This window comes from Elephantulus edwardii, unplaced genomic scaffold (genome assembly GCF_000299155.1).
Source record: "Elephantulus edwardii isolate Elephantulus edwardi_28Jun2011 unplaced genomic scaffold, EleEdw1.0 scaffold00021, whole genome shotgun sequence".
Classification (NCBI taxonomy): Eukaryota; Metazoa; Chordata; class Mammalia; order Macroscelidea; family Macroscelididae; genus Elephantulus; species Elephantulus edwardii.
In genome coordinates, this window is record NW_006399771.1 from 27240139 (window position 1) to 27252351 (window position 12213).

At 36.3% G+C, this 12213-nt stretch overlaps 1 protein-coding gene across 2 annotated transcripts in view; it reads right to left on the bottom strand.

Moving 5' to 3' along the window:
- Window positions 1–12213, bottom strand: part of TBC1D15 (TBC1 domain family, member 15) — a 137493-nt gene that overhangs the window by 34712 nt on the left and 90568 nt on the right. For both annotated transcript variants that reach the window (XM_006882569.1, XM_006882570.1), the window contains one exon: window positions 10985–11101. In XM_006882569.1, the coding sequence (XP_006882631.1) occupies window positions 10985–11101 (117 nt within the window). The remainder of the gene's footprint in view (window positions 1–10984; window positions 11102–12213) is intronic.

The following is a 12213-nucleotide window of genomic DNA, read 5'->3' on the forward strand; positions in this document are numbered from 1 at the left end:
ATTGATTCAGTGACTGGGGTAATCGGGATGGGTGTGTCAGAGGCAATGCAATTGGCACAGGATAGAGCAGGGTTTAGAGCTGTTGTACATAGGGTCACAATGAGTTGCAAACGGCTCGACGGCACATAACAACGACCTATGGACAACTGATTTTTGACAAGGAGATGAAACCAATTAAGTGGGGAAACGGCAGCCTTTTTAACAAATGGTGTTGGCAAAATTGGAAAACTATCTACAGAAAACTCACGCAAGAGCCACACCTCACATCATACACAAAAACCAACTCAAAGTGGGTCAAGGAAATAGGACTAAAACCAAGGACTATAAACTTCATTACAGAAAAGATTGGAAAAGAACTCTAGAAGTTCTAATCCACAACATGAACAGTCTTTCAAGTATCCTGAAAGACCTACAACCAGGAGAGGATAAAAAGATGAATAGGACCGTCTAAGAATCAAATCCCTATGCACATCCAAAAACTTCTCCAACAGGTAAAAAGGGAAGCCACCGACTGGGAAAAAATATTTGGTAATGACATGTCAGATAAGGGACTTTTATCTAGAATTTATAGAATACTCGACCACCACAAGATAAAGGCAAACAACCCAATTGAAAAATGGGCACAGGATATGAACAGACACTTTACCAAAGAAGACATTCAGAAGGTGAGCAAACACATGAAGAAATGTTCAAAATCCCTAGCTCTAAGAGAGATGCAAATCAAAACATTGCAAGTAACAATAGCAAAATTCAACAGAGCAGCAAACAACAAATGCTGGTTAGGTTGTAGAGAAACTGGAACCCTTATTTACTGTTGGTGGGAGTGTAAAATGGTGCAACTACAATGGAAGGCAGAACGGCACTTTCTCAAAAAGTGGCAAATAGAGATACCATTTGACTCAGTAATTCCACTACTGTAAATATACCCTGAAGAAACCAGAACTGCCACCCAAGCAGATACACGCACACCCATGTTTATTACTGCTTTGTTTCACAAGAGCAGAGTTAGAAACAACCCAAGTACCCGTCAACAAATGAATGGACAGAGAAGCTCTGGTATATTCACACAATGGAATATTATGCAGCATTGAAAAACAAGGAACTCATGAAATATTATACAAAATGGATGACCATGGAGGACATTAAAACAGGACTAACATGGGAGTGGGGAAAAACTAAGAAAAGAGGGGATAAAAAATGTACACAGCATTGATACAGAGGAGGGAGAGAACTGTATAAAAGGAATACATGATTTGGTATTATTGTCATGACATGAGTCCAGAACAAGAGCTACATAGTGCAGTGCACTTAAGGGGGGGGCGGGTAGGTGCGCAGGAGAAACTGTATAACAATGAGAGAATTTTTTTTCCAAAGAGAAAAGCAAACTGGGGGGTAGGGGGGAGGAAAGAAAACGTGCAACAAGGAATGAATGCAAATTCAAGTTCTCTAAAAACATTCATTAAAATCTCAATTAAAAAACAATTTTCCTAAAAGAACCAGGTTCTCCAGATGGTTGGAGATTAGTCGACCAGAACTCAATCAGATGAAGAGAACATGATCCATGCCATGAACTACCACTGACTGCTGTAACCTGATGGCTTGCTCTGGACTGGATGATGCTTATGGAAGCAGATTCTCAGTTTCCCAGTTGAATAGAGGATCCATTAACAAAAGGGGCATGGCTGTTTCTTCAAAGTACTGGTTTGATAAGGATGGGCAAACTAGCACCTGGCTATCTAAAAAGGGTGCATTAGAGAATGAGGTATGAAGCAGGTACCTAACATGCTTTTACAAAAGTAGTTGTTGGAAGGATGATTTTAAGGGAGGGGGGAAAAATCCTCACAGTATAAATGAAAATTATTAAAATGAAGGGTGGTATGGACCACACGTACATGGAAGAAACACAACGTATTTGAATGATAAAAAAAATCTTTAAAAAAAACCCCTCTAGGTTCTGTGTCCAACTTGAATTATCTGTTAATTTCCAGAGTAAGTTCGATAATCTCAACTACAGTTCTATGTGTTGAGTGGACCCGTACTGTAGCAGCAAGAGCACTGGGAGATATTGTTCATTTAGAATTGAAAGAAGGAAGTGCAGGAGCATAGGGCTTATGTCTGACCTCTGAGGTATCAGCTTTGTGGTGTGGATGTTGTGCATGGGGAAACATACCCCCTTTGTGGAGTTACTGGGATTTGGACAAGGCTGCCCTCGTGCTGCCAGTACTCTTTATAAATACAAACACCTAGTCTTGGTTTACAAACAGATTTCAAATTTAAGACACAGATTCCTGAACCAATAAAGGGCTAAGAGGTCATACTAGGTCATTCAAACATTCAACTTTGGTTCAATTTATATGTTTCTTAAAATCACATAAAGATTTTTCCAACAATACCTTGGAAGAAGGTCTGTGCAAAATATGGTCTTTCATCTGCAAATTCAAACTTAACATTCCTATCATTCACCAAAATCTATTTACACTGAAGTCATTTAAAGAGTATGCATTGGGAAACATAGCACTCATGATCTAAAAACCTATTATACAGCCATAATAACCAAAACAACATGGTACTGGTACAATGAAAGACACACACACCAACAGAATAGAATAAAAAAGCCAGAAATCAACCCATCTACCCACGGCCAATTGATATTTGACAAAGAAACAAAATCTGTCAAATAGGGCAACAACAACCTCTTCAACAAATGCTGCTGGGGAAATTGGGCATCTACTTAAAGAAAACTGAACCAGGATCTCCATCTCACATCAGACACAAAATAAACAAAAAGTGGGTCAGAGACCTAGGGGCAAAGCCAAAAACCATTAGGATTATAAGAGACAAAATGAGACAAAACTTAGTAGCCCTAGCCTATGGCATAAATAGGCTTGCAAATATAGCCAGAAATACATAACCAGGAGAAGATAAAATTGACAAATGGGACCTTGTAAAAATTAAGTCCCTATTTACCTCAAAAACTTTTTTCAATAAGGTGAAAAGAAAACCTAGAGACTAGGAAAAAAACACTTGGCAACGACATCTCAGACAAAAGTCTCACAGTGAAAGTTTACAGAATACTGCATGGCCTCGACGAGGAAAAGACTGGTAACACAATAACAAAACAGGTAAAATACATGAAAAGACTTTTCATTAGGAAAGACATTAATATGGGCAAGAGACAGATGAATAAATGCTCAAAATCAGTGGCAATAAGGGAGATGTAAATCAAAACAAAATACCATCTCACCCCAGCAACAGTAGCAAAAGTTTAACAGGACTGTAAGCAATAAATATTATAAAAGATGTGGAGAGAGTGGAATGCTGTTGGTATTGTAAAATGGTACAACTCATCTGGAAGGCAGTTTATCATTTCCTCAAGTAGGAACATAGAACAGAAAACTCAGCTATTCTACTGCTAGGAATATACCTCAAGGAAAATAGAACTGAGGCATGAATGGAGATTTGTACATTTAAGTTAATAGCCATGTTATTCATAATAGCAAGAAAATGTAAGCAGTCCAAGGGCCCATCAACAAACAAACTGATTAAGAAACTGTAGTACGTTCACACAATGAAATACTATGCAGCACTAAGGAGAAAAATTTTGTAAAACAGTATATAAAATAAGAGAGTATAGAGAGCATTATGCTGAGTGAAATAACTCAGTCTCATAAGGATGAATACAGTATGTGACCATTACGGTAAAAACAGAAGGATAAGTAGTAGGATGTGCATAAACATTAAAAAAGGCGAAAGGACAAAGAAATAGAAAAGAGGGTAGGAGCAGAAATCACTAGGATAGCAGAGTTTAGTGGGTGGATGGGGGAAGTGAATAACAAGAAATCTTCAATGAGGACTGGAGAAGACAGGGTAATTCCTTATATGGTAATTATATGGTAATTCCTTAATTCCTATAAAAATGAATATATGAAACAGAACGTAAATGAAATTTTTTATCAATCACAGTGTACATGAATTAAACAAGTTCTTGTATGTAAATCAGTGAAGGGAAAAAAAGATGAAAGGAATAGTCACTGTACCAAAAAGAACTGGATGGCACAGAACCATTTTAGAAAGTAGCATATGATCAAGAATCAATGTTAATAAATGAGAAGTCCAAGCTGTTCTCAAAAAAAAAGAAAAAATGTCCAAGGAGTTTCTGGAAAACCAACAGACATTTTTCAACAAAGACCTGCAGCCCAGGATGTGTTCATTAGGTTGTGCCAAAAAATCTGGAGGACAGCCTCCTGGCCAACTGACCAGAAGAGATCCGTATTTTTTTCCATTCCTAAAATAGGTGATCCAACAGAATGGGGAAATTATGGAAGAATATCATATGCCAAAATAATCTTGAAGATTATTCAAAAACAACTTAAGCAGATTCTCCACAGGGAATTGTCAGAAATGTAAGCTGGGTTTATGGATCCCAACTGCAAGTAGTACCAGAAGTATGTCTATTTTTGTTTTATTGACTACACAAAGTTATTTAACTGTTGTGGATCACAACAAATTGTGACTAACATTGAGAAGAATGGGAATCCCAGAACATGCAATTGTGCTCATGTTAAACCTATACCTAGACCAAGAAGGTATAGTATGAACAGAACAAGGGTACATTTGGATGGCTCAAAATCAAGAAAGGAGTGTTTCAGGGATGTATCCTTTCTCTATAACTTTTCAATCTTTATGCTGAACAGATCATTCTGGAGGATGGACTTTATGAAGAAGGTGGCATCAAGACTGGAGGAAGACGCAATATTAACCCGTCTATGCAGATGGAAAAAACCTTGTTTGCTGAAACTGAGGACTTGAAACATTTGCTGCAGAAGATCAAGGATTGTAGACTTTAAATATGGACTACATCTCAACACCAAGAAAACAAAGATCCTTACTACCAGACCAAGAGGCAGCATCATGATAGCTGGAGAAAAGATTGAGGTTGCTAATTATTTCAATTAACAATTTCATCTTGCTCAGATGCACAGTCTATACCTTTGGCACCAGCAGTCTGAAATAAAAAAAACAAGCTGCACTGGGGAAACATGCTGTCCAAGATCTCTCCAGAGTGCTAAAGAGCAACAGTGGCAGTAAGGGGACTAATGTGCGCCTGATCCAGGCTATGGTCTTCTCCATTCTTTGTTGTTCATCTGAGAGCTGGACAATGACTAAGGATGGGAGAAGAATCAATCCCTTTGAATTGTAGTGCTAGAAAAGAATACTAAATATATAATGGACTGCCAAGAGAATAAACAACTCTGCTGAAGAACGTGAAACCAGATTACTCTTTGGAGGCAAGGATTTTGGAGCTTCATCTATTTTCAGCATGTTGCCAGGAGGGACCAGTCCCTGGAGAAGGACATCATGCTTGGAAAGGTGTAGGATAAGTACAGAAAAAGAAGACGCTGGATGAGATGGATTGACACAATGACTATGGCAATGGAGTCAGGGGTGTCAAGAGGCTGGCTCAGGACAGGGTCAAGTTCAGAGCCATTGCTCACAGGACTGCTGAGTTGTATAGTCAACTTGACAACACATAATATTTTTGCTTGATTATCTCTAGTGATCTGGAACTTATTACTGTAAACAAAAGGAAGACAACATCTAAAGTTACTTACGGTAAGACATCTTGCTTCAACCAGAACAACTGATTCTAGTGAACTTGTGTGATCAAATTGAAGACTGAGGGTGTTTTCTAATCTTAACTTAAATGTGATAAATACTATCATGTCTGTTGATTTTTACTATTCACACAGCCAGACACACTGGGTCAGTGTGTGAGGGAATTATATAGTATTTTGAATAGAGCACTCATGGTCAAGTGATAAGGAACTACACTGCCATCCCAAAGTTATACAGTTTGAATCTACTGGCTGTTCCATGAAAAAATGTGGGCAATTTCCTCCCACATGATTTAATGTCTCTAAAAACCCAGTGGAGGTTTAGCTATGGGTCAGCTCTGACTTGGTGTTGCACAATAACAATAACAGTATTAGAAAGTGAGTAAGGATATTTCTCCTAGAAATAATAAAAACTTCAAAAGCATTCTTCCTTTTGTAACAACCTTAAAAAGTAACTTCAAAAAGCATGTAAACCACAATCTTATGAGAAAACATGGATTAAAAAAAAATAGAGGTGCTTAATTATCCTCAGTATTCTTTTATACATGAAGGGTTGGCTCAGTTTACTATAAAGCCTCCTTTGTTTCCTTGTTTACTGCTATATTTTTCCATACAGTCTGTATCAATACCACTATGTCTACACTACACCTCTGAAAAAGTGTAATTATATTCATGCTTAACTAAGACATTGGGGTTTCATAGAGGGCATTCAATTTCTACAATATAATGGCATTATCAAGACTTTTTTTAAAAAAGCTGAACAAGTAGTATGTTGTTATGTGTTGCTGAGTTAGAAATAACTCATAGATGACAGCCCAAGTTTTTAGAGGCAGCAAACTGCACTGGAGAAAACTGTCCATCTTTATTCTGCAAAGAAGTTGGTGGATCTGAACCATCTGCCTTTGGGTTAGCAATGCAGATCCTTGTGGCATATCTAAACAAACATTCCTTCAATCTATGCAGATGCTTTTAAAAATACAATGCACACTTTTCCAGAAAGTAAGAAGTAGAACTAGATGGAGGAAAATATTGTTATTACAACTTTCCTATAAAGACTAAATCAATTAAAGCATGAAGGAAATCTGATCTGAATTTAACAACATATAAAAGAGAACCAATTTACTGGGTCTGACTGCACATATTCTATGACCACAATATTTCAAAGAATGGAAGTTAAAAAGACAGAGTCCCTTTACCTTTTTTAAAAGGTGCTTTATTAGAATAAAAATTTCTAAGAAGCCAATTTAATCCTTAAATCTTCACCTTTCATATCAGACTACCATATTTCTTTTGTAAGTCTGAGTGGAGCAAACAGTCAAATTAATTTTCATACTCAGATTGCTTTTAATCTATTTTATACTTGATGTTCTATGGGGTATGTCTTGATATGCAGGGATGGAATTAATGTTTAAATTTTTTTAATTAAAGAAAGATTAAAGTTGTTTACATTAGCATTCAGTGCCATCCAGATTCTAGACTAGTGCTGACTGATGCACATCTTAATCAGTGCTACTATTTCTGTAGTCGTTCTTAAAATTATTTTTCATAGCAAATTTGTTTCTGGGGAGGTGTGAAAAATTAACAGACTCATTATTACCTTAGTTTATATATTCTCACACTAAACAAGTATTCAATACCACGTATAAGTAAGTCCATTTTCTAGGTAACAGAAACTTATTTCTGAGTATTAAATTTATAAAAAAAATCGCTTAAGGTTGTAAATAATTTTTAAAATTATCAGGCATTCTTATGCCTGCTTATATACATTATTTTTAATATTTTTAACCTTACTTTGATTCCTGAGGTTCAGCATACACTGAAACAAAAAAAAGCCACATCCCATAGAAACTACCTGAGGTTTATATTTTATGCTAACTGGAGTTGTGTCATCTGCATAATGAAGGTTATTGATGAATCTTCCTTCAATTCTGATGACATATTCTTCTTCAGAGAGTCCAGCTTCTCAAAAAATTAGCTCAGTGTTCAGATTGAATAGGTACGGAGAAAGGCTAAAACAGTGGTACAAACTTTACTTACTTCTAAACCATGTAGTATTTCCACGGTCTACTGACACAACAACTTGATAGTCTATGTGTAAGTTTCGCATGAAAAAAATTTAGTGTTCTGGGATTCCCACAAGTCTCAACGTTCACTGTTAATTTGTTATGATCAACACACTCAAATTCCTTTGCATAAAGCTCAGACATTCTTCTGGTAATCTTTGCTTTCAGCCAGGATATGGCCTTAAGCATCTGCTGCAGAACATCAAACACTGTAGCCTTCTTTATGGACTGCATCTCAACATCAAGACAACAAAAATTCTCACCACTGGACAACATCATGATAGATGAAGAAAAGACTAAAACAGTCAGCTACAATCAATACACTTGGTACCAGCAGTCAGGAGATCAGGAGACATATTGTACTGGGAAAGTCTGCAGTCAAGAATCTCTCCAAAATACTGAGGAGCAATGATACTAGTCTGAGGACTAAGGTACCCCTGAATCAGGCCATGGTCTTTTCAATCACTTTCTTTGCTGCTGAGAGCTGGAACATGAATAAAGACGATAGAAGAAGAATTGATGCCGTTGAACAGTGATGCTGTAGAATAGTACTGAATATTGCATGAACAAACAGATATGTCTTAGAGAAGGTCCACCAGAGTGCTCCCTGGAGGCAAACATGACAAAGCTTTGTCTCACATACTATGAGAATGTTGCTAGGAGAGGCTATTCCTTGGAGAAGGGTATCATGCTTAGAAATGTGGAGGGACAGCAAAGGAGAGGAAGACATTCAACTAGGTGGACTGACACAGCAAGTGCAGCAATAGGCTTAAGCGTGTCAGGGATTGTGAGGATGCCACAGGAAAGGACAGGGTTCTTATCTGTTGTTTGTAGGGTTGTTATAAACTGTACTTGACTCAACAGCACCTAGCAACAACAACAACTAGAGTTAGGTCGTACAAGTAGTTAATGTGCTTAGCTGCTAACCCAAAGGTTAGAGCTTTGAGACTACTCGTAGATGTCTCAGAAAAAAGTCCTGGTGATCTAACTCCAAAAAAGAAGCCACTTAAAATTCTATGAGCAAATGCAGATAGTAAGCTGCCTAATCAGCTAGTTTGGGATTCTGCCTTAAAAAACTGAACACTCAAGAACCTCTGCTACAGCAACAGTGGGGAACATACAGACCACAGCCTGTAGCCAGCACACCTTCTTGGCAACCTGCATGTCCTACTTTCAGTGTTTAATTTCACAGACAAATATGATGGGTAACAACATAAAATGGTGCTCAAACAGCGAGAGGAAGAAATTTTGCACAGGAATTTTGGGAGATGTTGTTTACTGCAGTTTTACTGATGTCTGGTCAAAACTGAACAAGCCTTTACAAACTGTGAAAGCTGCTAGTGAACTCTACTCTCCTTTATCAGGAGAAATAACAGAAATGAATGAAGCTCTTGCTATGAAGATGGTTGACTAACACCAACTAATCCTTCAGAATTTGATGAAAGTACCTTTTAACTTTTTAATGGGTACAGAGAAACATCTTTTTTACCAACAGTCTTGTCATTTTTAAATTACGATCAAGGTATATCTGTAATTTATTAATTTTTCTGTGATAAGAACAGTTACAAAATTATATAACTCAAGGGTAATACAGTTATTGTAAGAGAAACATAATGTGCCAATTCCTGATATCCATACACCCAGATTTGGGTTAGAACATCTAGTGATCTTTTCATTGGAAATGACTTAAAGAAGATTACTTCTTTGTTTTCTGCTGAAGAGCAATATTATCTTAATTGTGCAATATACGGACTTTGCTGGTGCTAATTTTATACAGTGAAGCAACAGTCTTTCAGCAAGAGAAACAGTTTAATAATAGAATATTCAATTTCTCTAGTTAAATATACCTGCTAAAAATAGGCAATGATTTTTTTTACATGAAAATTGTCTTCTAAGAGAACAATGCAGTGTCTTCTATACCCTATTATCCTGGCTTTTTCCCCAACAGTGGTATCAGAAACTTAAACTGGCAATGGGTTGAGGATGGGCTGCTGAAGATGTAAAGGTAAAAATGGTAATATGAAATGAAACAAACCTACTCTCTGACCAATTAATTACTACTTCTGTGACCTTACATCACTCTCTAAATCCTATGCATAAATTTCAACAATTCACTGCAATCAAGTTAGAACCCTCCATTGGGTTTCCAAGGCTGAAAGCCACACAGGAGACTACGCATCTTTCTCCTTCAAAGCCACTGGTGAATTTAAAGAGCTAGGGTGCATGACATTTGGGTTACCACAGCAACTCCCTATAAACTCAAATTCACAAGCAGCTCCACAGGAGAAAGATGGACAATCTTCTCCCTTGTGCCTTTACTGCTTCAGAAACCATAAGGTCCCAACTTGAGGACAATGGTTGAGTTGAACTAGTTATCAAGTAGGGACTATGTCAAGATCTTCTTCATAAGGATGCACTTCGAATAAAAGAATGATCGTACTCTCCATCCTGAAAACCATTCTACTAAAATGCTTTCAATGGTTCAATCTGAGGCTTACTATAAATGTGGTAGACAAGATTGGCTACATTTTGTGGTTTCAAGAGAAATCTGCAATTTTTAATATATTATCACTAAAGAAGCTGTTGTCTCAAGATCTGAAACACAGTTTACATCCTTCTCTAGCTATATATAAGCAAATAAAAATTTGGTGGGTTTTTTTTGGGGGGGTTCCTCTCTTGACTTTTAAAGCCAAACTGTCTGAGTAAGAGCCTTAAGCGATGGCATCTACCAGGATGAAAATGCACTTACTGGTAAATATATACAAACAGTTTTTTAAAAAAAAGTATATTCATAATCCAAGATATGAGTTTTCTCCAATAGATGGCTTCTATTAAAAGTAATCTTAAAAGTCTGTCAGAAGCAGAAAACACCTATTTCCATGTACCCTAGACAATATCTGCACTATGAGTCTTAAAACCTAATCAAACTAGTATTTTTCTTCACATGGGGAAAAAGGTCTATCAAAGGTTCCCAAACATCCCCAGTTCACAGTAATGTTAGCATATTTTTCCCCAAGGCTTGTTAATGCCCAAAGAAACAGCTAATGAGTTCTTACAGCACAAAGGTTATGCACATGATTCTTATAAAAAAGGTCAACAGCTTAAATCCATCATCAGCTACATAAAAGAAAAAACTTGATGATCTGATCCCATAAAGGCTACAGCCTGTATTTTTCACCAACACCACATTTCAAAGGCATTAAGTCTTCTTCAGTCTTCCAGGAAGATATGCCTCACTGGTTGATAAAATTAAATTCTGAAGTATATATATGTACAGCTTTTAAAAGATATTAAAGGAAAACTTACCTAAATCAAAATCATACATACAGTAGGTCATCAAAATGTCATGAAGTAAAATCAACCCTGGATTATCTTGGCCTTCATAAAACTTATTTGTTCGATCTGTTCTGTTAACATCTTTTTCTAAAAAGAAAAAAAAATCACATATTTAAAAACCTTTCAAAAAATATTTTTATAAAGCTCACATCTTATAGAGGTTTATTTCTCTTGCTATTAATTTTTACTCCCTGACAAGCTTTACTTAATGGGGGGGGGGGGCGAAATTCAACAAATTCCTTTTCAGATATGCAATATATATAATGTTCTGGAGTATTTTCTTAAAAACTATTTCAATTCCTAATCGAATGGTTTTTAAAAATTTTACAAGTTTTACTACAATCATCTACTTGAAAGGCAGAAAACATTTCACGAATTAACTTAAACTCAAATCCAATACCATCAAATAAATTAATTCTGGTTTGGTTCTCTAGTAGAAATGCCTCACGAGAATTCCAAGGCAGCCACTTCCTTCTCCTGTGGTGTAGCTGTTGGGTTCAACCTACCAATGCTTTTGTTAGAAGTAGAATGCTTTAACTAGTACCACCAGAGCTCCACTAATAACAATTCATGTAGCAATAAAAATGCCAGTCACAAATGTGATAGGCAATGTTACTTAAAAATAAAATAAAAATAGCTACTATGCAATTAAGCACATCAAAAAGGTTTATATCATTCATAAATGCTTCATTCACTGTAAAAAGTATTATTAACTTCTTAACTTCTTTGTTATGTTTCATCATCATCTTTAAGAGAAATTACCTTATTATTCTCATGTATAAATCATTCAGTTTAAATATTACAGAAATGTATTTTCATTCTGAAAAACAGACATCTACACTTTGCTTGGAAGCCTGTTTCATATTATTAAAAACAGATGTGAAAATATCATCATGAGTATTTCCAAATGTGTTTCAATAAATGAACTCCTCAACACTCGTTCTATTAGAGTCTCATATTTGGTTTAGACTTTCACAGAGTCTTGCTATGAAAGTGTTTCCAACCAGAAAGCGGTTCACCAAAGTTGGTTTCCTTAGTATAGTGGCAAGAAAAAACTTAAACTCAAAATACAGTCTATTACCAATATGTCCATTGCTTAAACCATATAATTTCCCCATCTCTTGTTAATGACATAATTTTAAAATATTCACAAAAACAGCTAAAAGGAAGATAGCATGATAAATTTAGATTCTGTAAGG